Source organism: Salvelinus sp. IW2-2015, linkage group LG11 (genome assembly GCF_002910315.2).
Source record: "Salvelinus sp. IW2-2015 linkage group LG11, ASM291031v2, whole genome shotgun sequence".
NCBI classification, from domain to species: Eukaryota; Metazoa; Chordata; class Actinopteri; order Salmoniformes; family Salmonidae; genus Salvelinus; species Salvelinus sp. IW2-2015.
Window position 1 is genome coordinate 32660916 of NC_036851.1, and position 24736 is coordinate 32685651.

A 24736-nucleotide genomic window follows, 5' to 3' on the forward strand; every position below is an offset into this window, starting at 1 on the left:
TCAGCAAACAGTAGACATTTGACTTCAGATTCTAGTAGGGTGAGGCCGGGTGCTGCAGACTTTTCTAATGCCCTCGCCAATTCGTTGATATATATGTTGAAGAGGGTGAAGCTTAAGCTGCATCCCTGTCTCACCCCACGGCCCTGTGGAAAGAAATATGTGTGGTTTTTGAATTTTTTTACTGCACACTTGTTTGTGTACATGGATTTTATAATGTCGTATGTTTTTCCCCCAACACCACTTTCCATCAATTTGTATAGCAGACCTTTTGTCAATTGGGGTGTGCAGGGTGAATACGTGGTCTGTCGTATGGTAATTTGGTAAAAAGCCAATTTGACATTTGCTCAGTACATTGTTTTCGCTGCAGAATTGTACGAGTCTGCTTTTAATGATAATGCAGAGGATTTTCCCTATGTTGCTGTTGACGCATATCCCATGGTAGTTATTGGTGTCAAATTTGTCTCCACTTTTGTGGCTTGGGGTGATCAGTCCTTGGTTCCAAATATTGGGGAAGATGCCAGAGCTAATGATGATGTTAAAGAGTTTAAGTATAGCCAAATGGAATTTGTGGTTTGTATATTTTATAATTTCATTGAGGATACCATCAACACCACAGGCCGTTTTAAGTTGGAGGGTTTGCATTTTGTCCTGTAGTTCATTCAATGTAATTGGAGAATCAAGTGGGTTCTGGTAGTCTTTAATAGTTGATTCTAAGATTTGTATTTGATCATGTATATGTTTTTGCTGTTTGTTCTTTGTTATTGGGCCACAAAGATTGGAGAAGTGGTTTACCCATACATCTCAGTTTTAGATAACTCTTTGTGTTGTTGTTTGTTTAGTGTTTTCCAATTTTCCCAGAAGTTGTTAGAGTCTATGGAGTCTTCAATTACATTGAGTTGATTTYTGACAGTGCTGTTCCTTCTTTTTCCATAGTGTATTTCTGTATCTCTGCTTTAGATTCTGTTGTTTCAATGTGTACGTGGTGATGTCATAGGAATAGACACGCCCCGAATATAGTGCAACATGGTACAACGGTTGCATGCATTGCATTGATCACAACACACCTCCAATAATGTCTGCTAATAAAAATAGTTTGCCATAAAATATATATTCAGGACTCAAAACAATTCAATCACAGTTATGCATGTTTGATTTTGACATTATTAACAACAATTTATTTAAGATGGATTAGGAGAAAGATAATTACACCAAGAAATCAAGACCCTGAAAGCCTCTTGTGAACTACACGCATGAAACACACAACAATGAGAGACATTTCCCCTTTTTTTATTTGTATATTGAGTCCTACCATATTACAATCAACAAAACTACAGGATATTTGGTAGTTGTGCGTGGTCCGAAGATGCAATATAATAATTGAGAATACACTGATATTTTTATTAGATTGATTGTATTTAACATGGATGTTTGATTGAGAGGTAGACATGTACAATCAAAATATTTTTTTAAATGCACAAAACATTAAATATCTCAGTTAATGTCTTCTGACATCCATTGAATTTATGACAGACTTTGAAATTAGAACAAAATAATAAGACAAATTAAAAGTAATGTTGGAACAAGGTACAATTAGTATGCTTTGCAAATTTCAACATCTGGAAATTGATGCAAAATTATGAGAGATTCAGTCCCCTTAAAATAAGCCTTTGCTTTTTTTAATGCTCAGCTGCTTCCATAGAGGCAGGCTGGCAAACAGGTTTTTAGACATTCCAAATATGGCACTGAAGTCTGAGTCTGAGAGATGTTTCTGGAAGACAGAGGAGGGAGAGAGAGAAGGAGACCATTTACATTTTTCAAGGCAACAATGTAAAGAATACATTTGTCAAGACACTTAAAACAAGTTGTACTACACCGTAACTCATAGTAGCGTATTGAGGAGAGAATATACTTTTCACACTTTATAAACTACCAATGAATACAGCATCTGAGTGTATCAGTGTGGCAGTACTTTGAACACTATTCACTTCATTATAGCAGCTCAGTACACCTACCTCCTTTTGGGTGGGTTCGACACCCTTAGGCAGCTCATTGGCTAGTTTGTTGATCAGGTCCTTTGGTGGGTAAGACTGGAAGTTCTTCTTGGTCTCAACACCATTCTGCTCCTGAGAGGCAAAGATTAGATTTAGGAGTTTGTCTGACAATTTTTTTTACACAACGGCTGCCGAGGCATAATGGATGTGTACTAAGTTTTGTTCAGACCAACTAAACGATCAGTTGTATCATAACCAAAGTGGGTTGTAAATCTGTTGTATGGCCTGAGTGTGTACAGGGCCAATACAATTGAGGTATCCCTTAGTCTGTTGGGTTCACAGCAAGGTTAGGTCAATTGATTGATGGATTCAGCTCATAATTTTCTCAATCTCTCTCTTTACACCAAGTTTTGGTGAATGCATAGATAAATAAAATTGTGCTTACATTTGTGATCCTTACGAGGAATGTCACCTCCCCCAACTCTTTCTTCAGCTCTTCGTAAGTCTTCCCTCCCTAACACAACAAATGTGTGTACAGTATTATTGATGGAATCTATTTACTTAAACAGTTGTGTACAATTTTTGACACACACACACAGGCCGAGAGTTCATCTGGAAGAGAAGGAGATCACTTGCACTCACGCTCCATTTGGAGGGGTCCCAGGCGGTGAACCAGCCGGTGAAGGTGGGGGGTTCGTACCCTTGCTTGATGAGGATGATGGGGGTGTCAGGGTCCCGGGACCCTGGGTGGGTTCGCAGGTACTCCTGACTGGTGACCACAGCCTCCTTCCTCTCCAACTCATTGGCCTCATTCCCTACCCAGAGGAAAACCTGGATGCAACATGATCAGATATCTGATGACGGTTCACAAATGGAATATAAAATATAAAAATATACAAAATAAAGTAAGTTTTGATTGCAGACCTATTACCTTTTTTGTTAGTATATTGTTTTATAATTGTGTGATTTACTTTATACCAATTTGGTTAACATTGCAAGTTGTGTTTTAACAATACACACTGTACCTGGTCCCACGTGTCTAGCAGCATAACATCATCCTCGCTGAGGTCATCCTGTGTGAACTGGGTCACCTCGGTAACGATGAAACGACCAGTCTTATTGGAGCATTCAAAGAGACGCTGCTGATGATCCAGAGCAGCCTGCTGTAGTCTTTCAGAGACAAGAAACACACAAACACACAAATGTAAATACACCAAACTTTACTTGAAATCGAACCTATCTAGCACAGTGACTCACATCAATCAATTGTACATGGTTTAGGATTGCAATCACTTCACTAACGTAATACAGCTGCTCCAATTGACATTATATGAGAGAATATTTGGTTGAAATACAGATACTTTCTGACAGTTTATTACCTCTTGTCGTTGGCATAAGGGGCCTTCCCTCCAAGTAAATCCCAGAATTCAACAGGCTCCTGACCCTCCGCCACGATCTCCTCAGCAGTTGAGTGCTGTCCAATTACAGAACTGACCTCCTTCGCCATGGCTCTCTCATCCCCACTTGATCCCTGGCCAATCAGAGAGAGACTATTARACAGAATGTTGTACCATCTCTATGTCTGCATCCCAAATGGCACCCTATTCCCTATACTCCTCAAACTCAACTCTGGACCTCGAAGCATGTTCCACTTCATTTTTTTCATTGTTCCCCTTCAGTCAGGGACTGATTTAGACCTGTGACACCAGGTGTGTGCAATTAATTATCTGGTAGAACAGAAAACCAGCAGGCTCCACACCTGGTATCCACACCTGGATATACCTATTTATCCTCCCTACAGTACCTTGCCACACCACAGGTGAATCCCGGACTGGCTCCTCAGCAGAAAGACATCGTTTGAGTTGAGCGAGGCTGCCAGGGCCGGCACCTCGATGGCTTTGGTGTTGGAGGCTTCAGAACCGCGGACCTGGAACAATCTGATGGGTGGCTCTGGGTCAGATGTTCCTTTTCTGGAGGTACCACCCTGAGGAACAGAAGATGAGAGCAGGTCAGGTTTGATTTAAATATGTTGTAATAAATTACTTCATGGTTTGAAATCCTAAATCAACCTATAATCACAGATAAACAAAAGACAATCAATTGATATCAGAAAATGAAAACCAGTTTCACAATTCTTAAATTGTATCATTGTACCATTAAATCAAAAACAAAACTGGCTCACCTCAAATATAACCATTTTACCCTTGAACATGGCCATGAAGTGTCTGGGTTCCTTGCCCATGGTGATCCTTACTTGTACAGGCTGGTCACCATACTTTTGATCCAGGGCCACGGCCTGGAAGGCAGATGCCGCTATCTCATCCTGAGAGGCATGACGCCCCTGAAAAAAATATTAACTGTAATGATGTATTTAGGTCTAAAGTAATGCAATTTTATTGCCATGTTATTACAAATAAATGGATGAACCTTCATGCGTTCTACAATGGCAGTGAGCTCCTTTACCTGCCACATGTAAAGGAGGTAGTTGAGTTTGTTGTGGACCTCATAAGTGTAGAGGACCAAGTAGCAGTCTCCTCCATAGAAGAAGCCATGCCACTGGGATTCCACTGGGACCAGCTCCAGGTACTCGATACGCCACACCTGCATGTGTCACAGAGAGTGTATGAAATGTCCACAAGGAACAAACAGTGAGTCAAATGACCGAGAGATATCTTCGAACAAATTACATGAATCAGAGTTAATGTTTGTGAGTTTACCTGCACTTGGCCAGTGCCATCATCCACCATGCGCTCCTGTGCTGCTACATCTGGCATCACATGCATCCGTGTGGCATCAAACTTCTCCTGAGTGATGTTGGCTAACGTACATATGTATACAGTATTAGTCAAAAGTTGACACACCTACTCATTCTTTATTTTTATTATTTTCTACATTGTAGAATAATAGTGAATACATCAAAACTAGGAAATAACACTTATAACACACAACCAAAAAAAGTTTAAATACACCTTAGCCAAATACATTTAAACTCCGTTTTTTCACAATTCCTGACATAGTAAATCATAGTAAAAGTAAAAATCATAGTAAATCATAGTAAAAATTCCCTGTCTTAGGTCAGTTAGGATCACCACTTTATTTTAAGAATGTAAAATGTCCGAATTAAGGTAGAGAGAATGATTTCTTTCAGCTTTTATTTCTTTCATCACATTCCCAGCGGGTCAGAAGTTTACATACACTCAATTAGAATTTGGTAGCGTTGCCTTTAAATTGTTTTACTTGGGCCAAATGTTTCGGGTAGCCTTCCACAAGCTTCCCACAATAATTTGGGTGAATATTGGCCCATTCCTCCTGACAGAGCTGGTGTAACTGARTCAGGTTTGTAGGCCTCCTTGTTCGCACACGCTTTTTCAGTTCTGCCCACAAATGTTCTATAGGATTGAGGTCAGGGCTTTGTGATGGCCACTCCAATACCTTGACTTTGTTGTCTTTAAGCCATTTTCCCACAACTTTGGAAGTATGCTTGGGGTCATTGTCCATTTGGAAGACCAGTTTGTGACCAAGCTTTAACTTCCTGACTGATATCTTGAGATGTTGCTTCAATATATCCACATAATTTTCCTTTCCTCATGATACCATGTATTTTGTGAAGTGCACCAGTCCCTCCTGCAGAAAAGCACCCCCACAACATGATGCTGTCACCCCCGCGCTTCACGGTTGGGATGGTGTTCTTCCTCTTGCAAGCCTCCCCCTTTTTCCTCCAAACATAGCGATGGTCAATATGGCCAAACAGTTCTATTTTCGTTTCATCAGACCAGAGGACATTTCTCCAAAAAGTGCGATCTTTGTCCCCATTTGYAGTTGCAAACCGTAGTCTGGCTTTTTTATGGCGGTTTTGGAGCAGTGGCTTCTTCCTTGCTGAGCGGCCTTTCTGGTTATGTCGATATAGGACTCGTTTTACTGTGGATATAAATACTTTTGTACCTGTTTCCTCCAGCATCTTCACAAGGTCCTTTGCTGTTGTTCTGGGATTGATTTGCAATTTTTCGCACCAAACTACGTACATCTCTAGGAGAGAGAACGCGTCTCCTTCCTGAGCTGTATGACGTCTGCGTGGTCCCATGGTGTTTATACTTGTGTACTATTGTTTGTACAGATGAACGTGGTACCTTCAGGCGTTTGGAAATTGCTCCCAAGGATGAACCAGACTTGTGGAGGTCTACAATGTTTTTTCTGAGGTTTTGGCTGATATCTTTTGATTTTCCCATGATGTCAAGCAAAGAKGCACAGAGTTTGAAGGTAGGCCYTGAAATACATCCACAGGTACACCTCCAATTGACTCAAATGATGTCAATTAGCCTATCAGAAGCTTCTAAAGCCATGACATMATTTTCTGGAATTTTCCAAGCTGTWTAAAGGCACAGTCAACTTAGTGTATGTAAACTTCTGACCCACTGGAATTGTGATACAGTGAGTTATAAGTGAAATAATCTGTCTGTAAACAATTGTTGGAAAAATTACTTGTGTCATGCACAAAGTAGATGTCCTAACCGACTTGCCAAAACTACAGTTTGTTAACAAGAAATTTGCGGAGTGGTTGAAAAACGAGTTTTAATGACTCCAACCTAAGTGTATGTAAACTTCCGATTTCAACTGTATATATATATCATAACAACGGTGTTGAATCACAAAATAAAGACAAACACAAAGTGAGGAATTAGATACTAAAGATAGTATTTTCCAAGCACTCATGTCAAACATACATCCAAAAGGGGGAAAGGTAGTCACTTAAAGACAATACCTTTTATCCCATTTCTAGCTATTGATTTGGATCTGGTACCTAACATAGAAACACATACCCACTCTCCCCACATTGTGTGTTTTGCCCAGGCCTACAGTCTGGTCCTTCACACTCCAGCTCTGGAACAGCTGCTTAAAGAGGGCAGACTCTGCCCCGTCATTCACTGTCTCCACGTTGGTGGTGGTGGGGTAGTTCTTCAGCTTAATGAACTCCTGTTCACAGAGGAAGGAGACAGATTCAGTGCATTCCCATCAGATACTGCAACTGGTTACTTGGCACACAAAACTCAAGCTGCCACTATGGCTGATTATCTGTTACAAAAGAGGAAACAAAAAGAAGATACCATACAGTATGTACAGTATGTACAGTATGTGTGATCTCTTGTACCCACCAAAGCTCTGGACATGGCAGCCTGTCTCTCGGCCTTGTTGGCTCGCTTCCCCTTCCACACAAAGATCTTCACCCCTCCCTGGTCTAGGAAATAACAGTCCTGGAGAAAGATTAAGTCACATGAGCTAATGTCTATAACTGGGAGCCCACAACTCTTCATAATGCTTATATCAAATGATGTCCGACTTGTACAATTTTCTGCTCTGCAGACTTACATCATGATTTAACATGTCCTGAACCAGTGGCCTAGTGGCAACTTCTATGACTTTCATCTGGCCCTCAGCATCAGACACACTGTTGGGGAAAGGACATACTTACTAATGACTAAGTATGATTTTAGCCTGAGTGCCAGTCATGCTATCATGCCAACTCTTTGTATCTTATTGGCATGCCAAACATGGCTTGGACTAGACTAACTATGATTCAGAATGAGTTTTAAACTTTTTGGAGTTAACTTTTTTTGCAATAAATGCCTGACACAATCCAAACAGGCAAAAATACAGGACATCTGGACATGGGCCGTTAGCCACTCACTGGTACAGAGTAAGCTGCGCTTTCTGTTGTTGGTCAGCTATTTCATCAGGCGTTCCACTGGGCAGCTTGGAGGTCCGTTGCCCCAGGATGCTAGTCAGGATGTCCATCAGTTTAGAGGAATTTGCCTCTGCTTCCCCCTCTATCACCCCTATCTCCATCCGACCCCCTCGCTCCCTGTCCCGAATGTCTTTAGCCAGCAGCATGCCCTAAGAGTCACAGAATGTAAAGTTAGAGATGTCGTTCCATGAAAAGAGTGCATGTTGCGTCCCTTTGATATTTTCAGTAGAAATTGTTCACCAATATTGCATTTTAAAAGTCTGTTAAATGAAATGAAGTGCCCTTTAATATATACCACCTGGAGAATTCGAAAAATCTGATTTTTTTATATGAATTAAAGCTTATAAAGTGCAAAACTTCTGCATTTGTACATGTCCCTCCATCAACCCTGTGTCACTTTTAGGAAGATTTCAACCCACGTCAACCCACCAAACATTTTCCCAAGTTTCATCATCATTATAAAGCCCTAGTTATTTACTTGATTTGCCAAAGTCATTTCTGAAGATTATTTATTTAATGTGATTAGTGGTTCAATTTACGTCTCTCCCTCTTTTAAGGTCAACCATGTTACAATAACTGCATTTTTATTGAGTTTTGGATCATTTTTTTCCAAAAGAAACATTGAACATCTAATAGTCAAATCATAGTGTAAATGCAAGTGAGCTGGTTCTACTCTTTTTGGCAATTTTCTGGTGTTTTGTGATGGGACAACTGAACAGGTCGAGCATAACACCTGTCAACCCTGTTACCCATAAGATAGACAGGCTAGAAATGTTTTAGCAATAAATGTTTTTTTGTGAAGCTTGCATTCAACTGCTGCTCTCTGTTGCACACAACAAGCTTCCATTCCCCCTGTCACAATGGGATTTATGTCTGATTTAAGATGAAATCATCAACCCTGTTATGGTCAACCCTGTTACTTTATTTGGCACTTAATAGGCACTTATTATAGTATTTTTTATTTATTAAACCTTTTGTGATGGAAAGATTTATTTTGAATAAAGTTGAACTGTCATGACTTCCGCCGAAGTCGGTCCCTCTCCTTGTTCGGGTGGTGTTCGGCAGTCGACGTCACCGACCTTCTAGCCATCATTGATCAATTTTTCATTTTCCATTGGTTTTGTCTTGTCTTCCTACACACCTGGTTCCAATGCCATTCATTACATGTTGTGTATTTAACCCTCTGTTTCCCCTCATGTCCTTGTCAGAGATTGTTTGTTGTATGTAGGTGTGTGACGGGTTGTGCACCCTATTATGTTATTTTTTTTGAAAACTTTGGTTTTCAGAGGTTTTTGGAATGTTTATTAAACAGCTCTGTTTTTACCAAGTTTATTTTTCTGCGCCTGACTTCCCTGCCACCAGCACGCATTACATGAACATGTGCTCTTTATGACAGAATGTTAAAATTAGGTGAAATCAAATATTTTCAAAAGGCACAGAATTGGTGGAATAACCCAGAGGTGCGTGATTGGTTTACTGTGATTCTAATCTAAAGTGTTGATTCTAATGTGTTTCTACTAGGGGTCTCTTCAGCCAATCTTTAGGGGAGTGAAGTGGATTTCACTTCAACCACTCTTGGTTTATTGAGCTACCAATGTGGAATTAGCTTCATCGTGTCACTGATAGGAGGTAGGTGTAATAAGATTACATTGACTTCACTGTTGATGCACTCCTTGAGAACAGCAATTGCACAGATCGTTACCGTACCTTGAGCCTCTCCTGTCTGTTGCTCTCTGGTCCATTCCACTGAATGATGGTTTTACCAGAGTCCAACAGAAAGACATCCCCAAGATTGAAGCTTTTCCAGCTCATCTCTACCTACAGTATGGGCAAAATTGTGCCAGATACATTACAAGTTCACTTTCAAGCATTTTCAGCAGCACTTCCTGTTGTGTTACACAGAATGAAATCCCCCTGTATCTATGTTTCTCACCTCCATGGCGCTGACCCTTTTCTTCCCTTTCACATGCAGCAGTCTCTGGATGTCATAACTGTTGGTCTCTATGTGTTTCATTCCTGATGCCACCCCACCCTTCTTATAGCTGTAGGAGACAGAGAGGTAAGTAGGCTATAAAATCAATTTCTCTTGGTTTTATTACAGTGTAATGTCTGTATTGCGTGCACAAAATACATTGTGTTTTTAGTGATGTTGAAATAAGAGCTTTTGCTCAATAATCAAATCTGTATGGGTGGGTACACTAATCACCATTGATAACTATGCTCCTTTGCCCAACCTACACCCACAGAAGATTTACCCACAGTGCTTCAGAATAAGATCAGAATGGGAATACTGAACAGTGTATAACGATGAGATTGTTTGATTTCTCTATGTCTGTGTATATATGTGTATATATATTTTAATATGTACAGTGCCTTGCAAAAGTATTCATCCCCCTTGGCGTTTTTCCTATTTTGTTGCATTACAACCTGTAATTTAAATKGATATTTATTTGGATTTCATGTAATGGACATACACAAAATAGTCCAAATTGGTGAAGTGACATTTWAAAAAAAATCGCCCCCTTTGCTGTGAAGCCCCTAAATAAGATCTGGTGCAACCAATTACCTTCAGAAGTCACATAATTAGTTAAATAAAGTCCACTTGTGTGCAATCTAAGTGTCACATGATCTCAGTATATATATACACCTGTTCAGAAAGGCCCCAGAGTCTGCAACACCACTAAGCAAGGGGCACCACCAAGCAAGCGGCACCATGAAGACCAAGGAGCTCTCCAAACAAGTCAGGGACAAAGTTGTGGGGAAGTACAGATCAGGGTTGGGTTATAAAAAAATATCAGAAACTTTGAACATCCCATGAGCACCATTAAATCCATTAAAAATGGAAAGAATATGGCACCACAACAAACCTGCCAAGAGAGGGCCGCCCACCAAAGCTMATGGACCAGGCAAGGAGGGCATTAATCAGAGAGGCAACAAAGAGACCAAAGATAACCCTGAAGGAGCTGCAAAGCTTCACAGTGGAGATTGGAGTATCTGTCCATAGGACCACAAAAAAATAAGCAAACATGTTTGGTGTTCGCCAAAAGGCATGTGGGAGACTCCCCAAACATATGGAAGAAGGTACTCTGGTCAGATGAGACTAAAATTTTGCTTTTTGGCCATCAAGGAAAATGCTATGTCTGGCGCAAACCCAACACCTCTCATCACCCCGAGAACACCATCTCCACAGTGAAGCATGGTTATGGCAGCATCATGCTGTGGGGATGTTTTTCATCGGCAGGGACTGGAAAACTGGTCAGAATTGAAGGAATGATGAATGGCGCTAAATACAGGGAAATTCTTGAGGGAAACCTGTTTCAGTCTTCCAGAGATTTGAGACAGGGACGGAGGTTCACCTTCCAGCAGGACAATGACCCTAAGCATACTGCTAAAGCAACACTTGAGTGGTTTAAGGGGAAACATTTAAATGTCTTGGAATGGCCTAGTCAAAGCCCAGACCTCAATCCAATTGAGAATCTGTGGTATGACTAAAAGATTGCTGTAAACCAACGGCACCCATCCAACTTGAAGGAGCTGGAGCAGTTTGCCTTGAAGAATGGGAAAAAATCCCAGTGGCTAGATATGCCAAGCTTATAGAGACATACCCCAAGAGACTTGCAGCTGTAATTGCTGCAAAAGGTGTCTCTACAAAGTATTGACTTTGGGGGGGGGGGGGGGGGGTGAATAGGTATGCACCCTCAAGTTTTTCTGCTTTTTTGTCTCTATTTGTCATTTGTTTCACAATAAAAAATATTTTGCATCTTCAAAGTGGTAGGCATGTTGTGTAAGTCAAATGATACAAACCCCCCCAAAATCAATTTCAATTCCAGGTTGTAAGGCAACAAAATAGAAAAAATTCCAAGGGTGGTGAATATTTTCACAAGCCACTGTTATATACTTACATGACCCCTTGTTGAAGTATCCCCGGAAGGCATCCGACTCATGTTCTGGGCCTCGCCGGTGCTGGATGGGCCCTGATCCCAGGAACTCATCCAGCTGGATGGTGTAGACTGCGGCTGCACCCTGTTCATCCTGACTGGACTGGGAGCCGATCCAGTAGGGATGTCATAGGACAGAGAGCTACCCACTTTCTGGGTCTGAGACAGACAGGGGAGATAAAGAGAGAGAGAGATCAATATGCCCCCCTAGACACAAGTACAACAAAACAACCAACAAAAACGGGTCACAACTCCTGCAGCTCTGTTGCACGCTGGGTCTGTACATAGTCAATGATAGGCTTCGAGGGAACTACACCTGTAGGTACACCTATAGCTCATCTCTTGGCAGTAAACTGCAGACCACTTTATCACTGACCTTAACTCAGAGCGTTCACAGTTAGCCCACTGACACCCCTATCAGATCACAGCAAAATCACAATCTACTTGAAGAGAGCAATACTCAACCATGATACAGTGGGGCAAAAAGTATTTAGCAGCCCACAATTGTGGCAAGTTCTCCACTTAAAAAGATGGGAGAGGCCTGTAATTTTCATCATAGGTACACTTCAACTATGCAGACAAAATGAGGAAAGAAATACAGAAAATCCCATTGTAGGATTTTTAATGAATTTATTTGCAAATTATGGTGGAAAATAAGTATTTGGTCAATAACAAAAGTTTATCTCAATACTTTTATGCTTATACCGCTTGTGGCAATGACAGAGGTCAAACGTCTGTAAGTCTTCACAAGTTTTCACATACTGTTGCTGTTATTGGCCCATTCCTCCATGCAGATCTTCTGTAGAGCAGTGATGTTTTGGGGCTGTTGCTGGGCAACACGGACTTTCAACTCCCTCCAAAGATTTTCTAGGGTTGACATCTGGAGACTGGCTAGGCCACTCCAGGACCTTGAAATGCTTCTTACGAAGCCACTCCTTCGTTGCCCGGGCGCGTGTGTTTGGGATCATTGTCATGCTGAAAGACCCAGCCACGTTTCATCTTCAATGCCCTTGCTGATGGAAGGAGGTTTTCACTCAAAATCTCACGATACATGGCCCCATTCATTCTTTCCTTTACACGGATCAGTCGTCCTGGTCCCTTTGCAGAAAAACAGCCCCAAAGCATGATGTTTCCACCCCCATGCTTCACAGTAGGTATGGTGTTCTTTGGATGCAACTCAGCATTCTTTGTCCTCCAAACACGATGAGTTGAGTTTTTACCAAAAAGTTCTATTTTGGTTTCATCTGACCATATGACATTCTCCCAATCTTCTTCTGGATCATCCAAAGCTCTCTAGCAAACTTCAGACGGGCCTGGACATGTACTGGCTTAAGCAGGGGGACACATCTGGCACTGCAGGATTTGAGTCCCTGGCGGCGTAGTGTGTTACTGATGGTAGGCTTTGTTACTTTGGTCCCAGCTCTTTGCAGGTCATTCACTAGGTCCCCCCGTGTGGTCTGGGATTTTGCTCACCGTTCTTGTGATCATTTTGACCCCACGGGGTGAGATCTTGCGTGGAGCCCCAGATCGAGGGAGACTATCAGTGGTCTTGTATGTCTTCCATTTCCTAATAATTGCTCCCACAGTTGATTTCTTCAAACCAAGCTGCTTACCTATTGCAGATTCAGTCTTCCCAGCCTGGTGCAGGTCTACAATTTGTTTCTGGTGTCCTTTGACAGCTCTTTGGTCTTGGCCATAGTGGAGTTTGGAGTGTGACTGTTTGAGGTTGTGGACAGGTGTCTTTTATAATGATAACAAGTTCAAACAGGTGCCATTAATACAGGTAACCAATGGAGGACAGAGAGCCTCTTAAAGAAGAAGTTACAGGTCTGTGAGAGCCAGAAATCTTGCTTGTTTGTAGTTGACCAAATACTTATTTTCCACCATAATTTGCAAATAAATTCATTAAAAATCCTACAATGTGATTTTCTGGATTTTTTTTTCTCATTTTGTCTGTCATAGTTGAAGTGTACCTATGATGAAAATTACAGGCCTCTCTCATCTYTTTAAGTGGGAGAACTTGCACAATTGGTGGCTGACTAAATACTTTTTTGCCCCACTGTACATCGAAGCCGAAAAAACTGAATGCTATTGAGAAATGCTATCGATGGAAGGAGGGTAGTGTAGACACCTACCAAAAAACAATTGGCCAAAAACAAAGCCAATCACCCCTAGAGAACTTCCTGGACAAAATGTTTCCCTGCAATAGTGAAGGTGTAAACTTAGAAGTAGGAAGCCTGAACAATATATTTGACCTATCAGCTAACATATCACATTTTAATTCAGGCAGAAAACCTAAGAAAACTAACAACAATGAGAATGGTTTAATGAAGAGCTATCTATTAAAAATTGAGATGAAGTGGTTTGTCCATACACCAACCTTTTCAGCAATATAACAAAATTTCTAACATTTAAAAAAAACTGTTTTCACTTTGTCATTATGGGGTATTGTATGTAGATTGATGAGAGAAAAATCCAATTTAATTCATTTTAGAAAAAGGCAAAGAATAAGAGCGAAAATCAGCTATTAAAGACTACCAGAACCCACTGGATTCTCCAATTACTTTGGATGAGCTACAGGACAAATACAAACCAAAAAGGCCTGTGGTGTTAATGGTATACTAAACAAAATGATAAAATATACAGACCACAAATTCAAATGGGCTATTCTTAAACTCTCCAACATTATTCTTAGGTCTGGCATATTCCTCAATATTTGGAACCAGAGTCTGATCACCACAAGCCACAAAAGTGGAGACAAATTTCACCCCAATAATTACTGTGGAATCTGTGTCAACAGCAATCTCAGAAAAATCCTCTGCAGTATCATCAACAGCAGACTCCAATACATCCTCAGTGAAAACAATGTCCTGAGCAAATGTCAAATTGGCTTCTTACCAAAAAAACATACGACAGACCACGTACACAGTGCATTCGGTAAGTATTCAGACCCCTTGACTTTTCCACATTTTGTTACATTACAGCCTCATTCTAAAATTTATTAAATTGTATTTCTCTCATCAATCTACATACAATACCCCATAATGACAAAGTGAAAACAGTTTTTTTTAAATGTTAGAAATGTTAAAAAACAKATCTTATTTACATAAGTATTCAGACCCTTTGCTATGAGACTCGAAATTGAGCTCAGGTGCTTACTGTTTCCATTGATCATCCTTGAGATGTTTCTACAACTTGATTGGAGTCCACTTGTGGTAAATTCAATTGATTGGAAATGATTTGGAAAGACACACACCTGTCTATATAAGGTCCCACAGTTGACAGTGCATGTCAGAGCAAAAACCAAGCCATGAGGTCGAAGGAATTGAATTTACCACAGGTGGACTCCAATCAAGTTGTAGAAACATCTCAATGATGATCAATGGAAACAGGATGCACCTGAGCTCAATTTCGAGTCTCATAGCAAAGGGTCTGAATACTTATGTAAATAATGTATGTTGTTTTTTGTAAATAAATTTGCAAACATTTCTAAAAAACGATTTTTCATTTTCATTATGCGGTATTGTGTGTAGAAGGATGAGGATTTATTATTTATTTCATCCATTTAAAAATACGGCTGTAACATAACAAAATGTGGGAAAAGTGAAGGGGTCTGAATACTTTCCGAAAGCACTGTACACCCTGCACACAATTATTGACAAACAAAAAAAAAAAAACATGACTAGAGAAAGACTAAAACTTTTAAAACCATGACTAGAGAGAGACTAAAACTTTTAAAACCATGACTAGAGAGAGACTAAATGAATAGAGCAAAGAGCTGCTGTTTTTATAAGTAAGTTCATGTTTCAGTTGTTATTCAGCACGTCAACACTTAGTTCAACACTTTTATAGGGCATAAAATGTGCGTTCTCTGTACTTCCACTTACGTTACCTCCAGCAGTTCAGCTGCAATGAATGAGTATAGCAAAGTGTTTCGATTAAGCTTGCGTTGTTATTATTAGCGGCTTGTCTTTTTTAATATCAAAGAATATTTCACTTTCTCATAGGAGGAACATGAGGCAGAAATAATGCAGTGCGACTTAAGTTTTGCCATCAGCTGGAAGACTATCCAGAGAGCTGGAAGTACAGAGAACGCTTCACCGCTGCTCTTCCTCCCTCCCCTCAGACTGACCATCAGATACAGGCCATTAGTGCAGTAAAATGAAAAGCAAATTATTATGCTCACTCAGCTGTGCCTCACAAGTAATACAACAAATTGTCTATTACTAGTGTGATCATATACCTACAATTGTTTTATATAATTTCCAAATGATCTGAGAAGAACAAGATTGGCAGGTTAATTCAAGCATAGCCAATATGCAGTGATAATGTATTGGGCCTACTGTACAAAGCTCATTGCTACAGAACTGTTTTTAATAGGTTAATGTTTTGAAAAATATCTGAGCGGTAGATGTTGGCTTGCTTTTGGACTCAGAAAGTGTTCTTGACTCAGAAAAGGTTGATGACCACTACCCTAGACCACACAAAGAAGTATACCTACCTTGGCCTAAACCAGGGGCCCATCTTTGGTTTTAAAAGTGGGGGGCACATAATTATTATTATTTATTTATTATCCAATCGGATAAACACTCCAAACAGCCTACCCGACCACTCGGAGGCGTCCACGTGGTCCTAAATCACACCGCTGCCTTGTTTTGTATCACATTCACGTTTTGTATCACATTCCAATGATAAAACTGGGGAGGGGCGGCATGTGAAAGTTGAGCTCCTGGCCTAAACACATTGCTTGACTTCGGCCAGAGCAGTACAGAGCGCCACACCGGCACTTCAAAGTTTAGGGGAACTGCGTACCATCTCCTCTATAAAACAAAGTAGTCTATCGCCGGGCCCAGATTCACACACAGGCAAAAAATTATTGATCGAAGTGGAATGAAGGCGAGATCTGCATTGAATAGCAATGGAGAGTTGGCATTCATTTCCTGATTCCGTTTTGTTCAAGTTTATTTGCTGCTAGTCTGAATCTGTGCGTGACGGTAAACTGTTCGAAATTGCGCAGATTGAATGCACATGATGCGCTGTTCCAAATTGTCAAATTAGGGATTGTAAGGTCATGGAAATGAGTTTAATMATTTTAGTTATGTAATTCATAAAGGCACATTTTTTTTGGAATGACCCTTCAGTGCCTGTCTGTGTGTGCTGTTTGTGTGCCAGTGCGAGTGGGCCGTTGCCTGAGAAAGAGCGACATTTCAGTAGAAGGTATACAAATAATTACAGACAAGTCTAACTAGATAGCCAATTCAAAACATAACTTGTAGAAATTATCTTGCTATAGCTAACTAAGCATTAATGTCGTTGTCTCATTTCCACCACCACTGTAGAGCCTAAAGAAATCTGCACTGTTGGAAAGTTGGGATTCCCCTCTATTAGACAGTAGCCATAATTGCGACAATGTTAAAAAATATTCGAAGAATAGTCTAATTGACAAATAACAAATAACATGCTGTGCATAGATCTCCCCCAAAACATGAATATTATAGCCTTATATATAAATATGTCTAGCTAGATACCTGGCTTTGAAGTAGCTTACTTTATCCATTTGATCCCTGATTCATTGAATGAGGGAATCATTTTATAAAGACAAAAGCATTTTGTTGTAATGTTGCAATATTTTATATCAAGCGTGGTAACCATCCTCCAGGATAGCTACTGGGTGTTCAGGCTTTTGTTCAAGCCCTGGTCTAACCACATTGTAGTCAAAACAGGAGCTGCTCAACAGGGCCTTGATAAGTAAACTTGGGCGTTTCAGGGCTGGATCAATAGCCAAGCCTCCTCACCCAGGAGCTCTCCAGATTGAGGGTTGACCACATGTTGACAACATGTGACTAACTGGAGTTCTACTGGGGGTTAAGTGCCTTGATCAAGGGCACAATGGCAGGAGATGGTAAGTCTACATGGGATCAGACACAGCAGCCTTCCAGTGTCAATAATGCTTACTTTTCATGTACGCTATAATAATGGTCATGAAAATGTGGTTAAAAATCATGGAGAAGTAATGGAAAATGTGTATAAACCATTAACAGTGAATAATCAGGTCTCTATAGCATAATGTAATTTGTGAATTTCGGTGAACATAGTCTAATGAACCAACTTGGAAAATGACAGCTCCTGAACTTCTTTCATCCCAAGTCAAGCATTACTTAAACATCAACACCACAGGTAACTTCCACAAGGCTGTGAGCGATCTAAGAGACAAGGCAAGAAGGGCCTTCTACGCCATCAAAAGGAACATAAAACTCGACATCCCAATTAGGGTCTGGCTAAAAATACTTGAATCAGTTTTAAAACCCATTGCCCTCTGGTTGTGAGGTCTAGGGGTCCACTCACCAACCAAGAATTCACCAAATTTGAAAAAACACCCAATTTAGACACTGCATGCAGAATTCTGCAAAAATATAGTTAGTGTACAACGCAAAACTCCGAACAATGCATGCAGAGCAGAATTAGGACTATATCCGGTAGTTATCCGAATCCAGAATAGAGATGTACAACCACCTAAAACAAACCGATGCCCAAACATTCCACCACAAAGCCCTCATACAGAGAGATGAACCTAGAGAAGAGTTCCCTCAGCCAGCTGGTTCTGGGGCTCTGTTCAAACACAAAAGGACAGCAASACAATTAGACCCAACCAAATTATGAGAAAGCAAAAAGAGAACTATTTGACAAACTGGAAAGAATTAACCAAAAAACAGCAAATTGGAATGCTATCTGGCCCTAAACAGAGAGTAGACAGTGGCAGAACACCTGACCTCTATGACTGTCCCAAAATTAAAGAACATCCTTGACTATGTACAGGCTCAGTGAGCATAGCCTTGCTATTGAGAGAGGCCTCCATAGCTCTCAAGAGAAGACAGGCTATGTGCACACTGGCTGCAAAATGTGGTGGAAACTGAGCTGAACTTCCTAACTTCCTGCCAAATGCATGACCCCATTAGAGATACATACACTGCTCAAAAAAATAAAGGGAACACAAACAACACAATGTAACTCCAAGTCAATCACACTTCTGTGAAATCAAACTGTCCACTTAGGAAGCAACACTGATTGACAATAAATTTCACATGCTGTTTGTGCAAATGGAATAGACACAGGTGGAAATTAATAGGCAATAGCAAGACACCCCCAATAAAGAGAGTGGTTCTGCAGTGGTGACCACATACCACTTCTCAGTTCCTATGCTTCCTGGCTGATGTTTTGGTCACTTTTGATGCTGGCGGTGCTTTCACTCTAGTGGTAGCATGAGACGGAGTCTACAACCCACACAAGTGGCTCAGGTAGTGCAGCTCATCCAGGATGGCACATCAATGCGAGCTGTGGCAAGAAGGTTTGCTGTGTCTGTCAGCGTAGTGTCCAGAGCATGGAGGCGCTACCAGGAGACAGGCCAGTACATCAGGAGACGTGGAGGAGGCCGTAGGAGGGCAACAACCCAGCAGCAGGACCGCTACCTCCGTCTGTGCAAGGAGGAGCAGGAGGAGCACTGCAGAGCCCTGCAAAATGACTCCAGCAGGCCACAAATGTGCATGTGTCTGCTCAAACGGTCAGAAACAGCTCCATGAGGGTGGTATGAGGGCCCGACGTCCACAGGTGGGGTTGTGCTTACAGCCCAACACCGTGCAGGACGTTTGGCATTTGCCAGAGAACACCAAGATTGGCAAATTCACCACTGGCGCCCTGTGCTCTTCACAGATGAAAGCAGGTTCACACTGAGCACATGTGACAGAGTCTGGAGATGCCGTGGAGAACGTTCTGCTGCCTGCAATATCCTCCAGCATGACCGGTTTGGCGGTGGGTCAGTCATGGTGTGGGGTGGCATTTCTTTCTTTGGGGGGCCGCACAGCCCTCCATGTGCTCGCCAGAAGTAGCCTGACTGCCATTAGGTACCGAGATGAGATCCTCAGACCCCTTGTGAGACCATATGCTGGTGCGGTTGGCCCTGGGTTCCTCCTAATGCAAGACAATGCTAGACCTCATGTGGCTGGAGTGTGTCAGCAGTTCCTGCAAGAGGAAGGCATTGATGCTATGGACTGGCCCGCCCGTTCCCAGACTGAATCCAATTGAGCACATCTGGGACATCATGTCTCGCTCCATCCACCAACGCCACGTTGCACCACAGACTGTCCAGGAGTTGGCGGATGCTTTAGTCCAGGTCTGGGAGGAGATACCTCAGGAGACCATCCGCCACCTCATCAGGAGCATGCCCAGGCGTTGTAGGGAGGTCATACAGGCACGTGGAGGCCACACACACTACTGAGCCTCATTTTGACTTGTTTTAAGGACATTACAAAGTTGGATCAGCCTGTAGTGTGGTTTTCCACTTTTAATTTTGAGTGTGACTCCAAATCCAGACCTCCATGGGGTGATAAATTTGATTTCCATTGATCATTTTTGTGTGATTTTGTTGTCAGCACTTTCAACTATGTAAAGAAAAAAGTAATTCATAAGAATATTTCATTCATTCAGATCTAGGATGTGTTATTTTAGTGTTCCCTTTATTTTTTTGAGCAGTGTAGTTCTCACAGATCACACAGACCCACAAAGAATTTGAAAACAAATAAAACGTTGATAAACTCCCTTATTTGTTTGGCAAAATACCACAATGTGCAATCRCAGCAGCAAGATGTGGCCCGTTGCCATGAGAAAAGGGCAACCAGTGGAGCAGAAACAACATTGTAAATACCACCAATACTTATCTGTTTATTTATCTTCCCTACTATTCCTACTACAACTATTTGCTAATATAATAATATAACACTTGAAATGTCTTTATCTTTTTGAAACCTTTGTGAGTGCAATGTTTACTGTTCATTTCTAATAATTGTTTGTTGATGTTTTGTGTCTTCTCACTTTTGTTTACTTCCCTTGCTTTGTCAATGTAAACATGTTTCCCATGTCAAATTTAGCCCCATTGAATYGAGAGAGCGAGAGAGATAGATCCAGTGCCTTTAGAAAGTATTTACACCCCTTGACTTTTTCCACATTTTGTTGTGTTACAAACTGAAACTAAAGTTGATTAAATTGAGATTGTGTCACTGGCCTACACACAATACCCCATAATGTCAAAGTTGAATTATGTTTTTATCTAAAATGTCTTCAACCCCTTTGTTATTGCAAGTCACATAAGTTGCATGGACTCACTCTMTGTGCAATAATGGTGTTTAACATGATTTGTACCCCACACATACAATTATTTGTAAGGTCCCTCAGTCGAGCAGTGAATTTCAAACACAGATCAACCACAAAGACCAGGGAGGTTTTCCAATGTCTCGCAAGGGCACCTATTGGTAGATGGGTAAAAATACAAAAAACATTGAATATCCCTTTGAGCATGGTGAAGTTATTAATGACACTTTGGGTGGTGTATCAATACACCTAGTCACTAAAAATATACAGGCGTCCTTCCTAACTTAGTTGCCGGAGAGGAAGGAAACCACTCAGGGATTTCACCACTAGCCAATTACAGAGTTTAATGGCTGTGATAGGAGAAAGCTGAGGATGGATCAACAACATTGTAGTTATTCCACAACACTAATCAAGATAATGTATATTAGTATTTTATTTTTCGTTACATTTTTTTACCAATATTATAATTTTTGTGTAGATCATTGACAGAAAATTACCATTAAATAAATTTTTATCCCACCTTGTAACACAACGTGGAAAAAATAATGGGGTGTGAATACTTTCTGAAGGCACTGTAGATAGATAAACAGAGAGACAGATAGGGAGAGGGTGGAGATAGAAAGAGATAAAAGCATGGAGGGAGATTGAAAGAAGAGGTAGAGGCAGACAGACAAACAGACAGACATAGAAAGAGGAAACATCACAAAGAGCATTTTGTGACTCACAGGCCTTCAAACCAGGACCAATGGTATATAGCCGTTAGCAAGCAAATACTGTCACCACTATGATAATCATGCAAAACAGACTCCAAAGCAAACACACGGATTCCCTCCAGGGCATTAATTAACATGCAGTGCCTAGTGAAAGTCTACACACCCTATGCACAGTCTTCACATTTTGCTGCCTTAAAATTCAATTTAAAAATGGATTAAATGTGGGGGTGGGGGTTCCCTACAGATCAACACACCATTTTCAAAGTTTAAAGGAAGTTATAGAAAATGTTTAAAAAACAAWTTTTTTAAAGTCTGGATTGCGTTTGTTTTCACACCCCAGAGTTTAAAAAAAACCATAGGGCGGCACACAATTGGCCCAGCGTCGTCCGGGTTTGGCCTGGGTAGGCCGTCATTGTAAATAAGAATGCGTTCTTTACTGACTTGCCTAGTCAATATGTGGTTAAATAAAAAAATTATAAAAAAATCTTGGTGGAAGCACCTTTGACAGCCATTACAGCTGTGAATCATTTAGAAAATGATTCTACCAACATTTAGAGCAACATATCCATTGTTTTTGTCAAAATTGCTCAATCACATTACATTTGGTTGGAATCATTGATGGACTGCAATATTCAAACCTTGTTTCAGATTTTTCAAGCAGATTTAAGTCAGGACTGAGACTGGACCATTCAGAAATACTCAACACCACTTTGAAAGCCATTCTGGTGTGTCTTTGGCATTAACATTGGTGTAATTGTCTTGCTGTAAAATAAAACTCTATCCCAGGGTATTCAGAAGACTGAGGCAGGTTTTCCTCTAACTTTTTACCTGGGCTTTGCTCTTTTCATATTTATTTTGATCCTGACAAACTCCTCAGTTCCTGCCGATGACAAGCATACATATAACATGATGCTGCCACCACAATACTTGAAAATAGAGAGGGTTTCCCTCTGTAATGTATTGGATTTGACCCAAACCTGTAGTTTTATATTTAATGTATTCGCTGTGTTGTCTTGCAGTATTGCTTAATATCCTTGTTGCAAACAGAATGGATGATTTGGAGTGGATGTTTTACTTTATCATACAGGCTAGTAATACGGAGTGAATGCAATGTTGTGGATCCTTTTGTATTTTCAAGAATTGTGGTGGCAGCATCATGTTATGGGTATGCTTGTCACTGGCAGGGACTGGGGAGTTTGTCAGGGTCAAAATAAATATGAACGGAGCAATGCCCAGGTAAAAAGTTGAAGGAAACCTGCCGTAGTCTTCTGAAAACCTAACCTTGGGATAGGGTTTTATATTTCCGCAGGACAATTACACAAATGTTTATGTAAAGACACACCAGAATGGCATACCAAGAGGAGCTGAGTGTTCCTGAATGGTCCAGTCTCAGTCCCGACTTAAATCTATCTTAAAAATCTGAGACAAGGATGAAATATTGCTTTCCATCAATGATTCCCAAGCAAATTTACTGAGCTTGACCAGTTTTGACAAAAATGATGGATATATGTTGCGCTAAGAGTTGTGCAAAGTTGGTAGAATCGTATTGAAAATTATTCACAGCTGTAATGGCTGCCAAAGGTGCTTTCACCAAGTATTAACTCTAGTGTGTGAAGACATATGCATTCAAGAAATCTTAGTGCTAAAGGCGTCACTACAGAGCTGGGTTCAATCCCAGGCTGTGTTGCAGCCAGCCGTTACCGGGAGACCCATGAGGCAGGGCACAATTGGCCCAGCGCTGTCCAGGTTAGGGGAGGGTTTGGCTGGCCGGGATGTACTTGTCCCATCGCGCTCTAGCGACTCCTGTGGTGGGCCGGGCACTTGCACGCTGACATGGTTGCCAGTTGTACAGTTTTTTCTCCGACACGTTGGTGCGGCTGGCTTCCGGCTTAAGCGAGCAGTGTGTCAAAAAGCAGGGCGGCTTGGCAGGGTCGTGTTTCGGAGGACGCATGGCTCTCGACCTTCGCCTCTCCCGAGTCCGTACGGGAGTTGAAGCAATGAGACAAGACTGTAACTACCAATTGGATATCACAAAAAAGGGGTAAAAAGTACCACAAAAAAATGTGGAGAAGTTGTGTATATCTGTAGAGGGAAAACAACTATTGAATCCCTTTTAGATTACATTTTAAGACAGAAAAATGTGAAGAGGGGTGTGTAGACTTTCACTAGGCACTGTAAATCATAACTCCCTCATTCAACAAATGAATGTGCTGACATGACATCCCTGATGAGTATCATGGCCTCGAGACTCACAGAGAGTAGGATGTAGCAGTCGCCCTCGTAGAAGTTGCCATGTGATTTTTCAGGGACCTGCACCAGCTCCATTTTCTGTGAGGACAAAGAAATGCAGACGTTTGTCTTTTTTACAACTGACTTTGTGAAATCCACACCCTGATCATTTTCAAAGAATACACTGACTGACAGCTGCCTTACCTCGATTCGCCAGATTATAATCCCAGGATTGTGGGTTACTGCTCTGAATGTGTACTCCATGTTTCTCAGATACAGGCAATCTCAATCTATGTGGGAAAGTTCCTTGGACCTGATTTTTGGACCCTGGAAGAAGGAGTATTTCTGTAACCACTGAACCAAATTGCATTATCTGACACAGGAGGTTATTGAGATGGATATTAAAAAGGACTTCAATATCAATTTCAGGATTTATGGAGGTTTACTGCAGAACGAATGTATTTGCATTAAAAAAATGGGTGTTGTCGGAAGAAGAGGGAGAAGCATTCAAAAGCACTGCGTTGCCATTGACATCCACTACTATACATTAGATTCAGTCAATGTCACAAAGTTCACAACATACTGTATCTTACTGTTCTGATGGTCAAAGCTGTGTACGCCTATATCGATCCAGCCATAAAACATCCTGATTCTCTTCCCTCAATACACACCATGAAACTCAGAAATCACAGAGGGCAGATATGATCAAGTCAAACAGTACCTGGAGTTGCTGTTGCAGAGGTAGAAGACAAGGGTGTCCAGCTAGAAAGTTATTTGCTTGACTGTAGGAGTAAGTGCCTCTGTGTGTGTCTGGATGGTTCTTCTGTTGACTCAAGGTTGGACACAGCAGTACATCCCCAGGAGAGTACCAGAGGATTTAGGATTGTCACTGGGGCATCAAAGCATCCTTCTTCTCCTCTTCCTCCTCCTGGCCCTTGGACTCTGGGAGATTTGCCTGAGTTTGCATGTTCCAGGACCTCTCCT

The 24736-nt window shown here is 41.2% G+C and overlaps 1 protein-coding gene across 1 annotated transcript; it reads right to left on the minus strand.

Annotated features, from left to right (window-relative positions):
• Positions 1-1271: 1271 nt before the first annotated feature.
• LOC111970215 (advillin-like) lies at positions 1272-24736 on the minus strand. Its single transcript, XM_023996814.2, is given in 21 exon segments — positions 1272-1768; positions 2013-2123; positions 2437-2505; positions 2634-2822; positions 3017-3161; positions 3371-3522; positions 3796-3975; positions 4174-4332; positions 4455-4592; positions 4709-4809; positions 6809-6962; positions 7142-7240; positions 7356-7434; positions 7675-7880; positions 9439-9549; positions 9665-9773; positions 11639-11792; positions 11795-11828; positions 23777-23851; positions 23957-24079; positions 24474-24736. Coding segments are annotated over 20 exon segments (2439 nt in total). The 5' UTR covers positions 24017-24079; positions 24474-24736; the 3' UTR covers positions 1272-1654.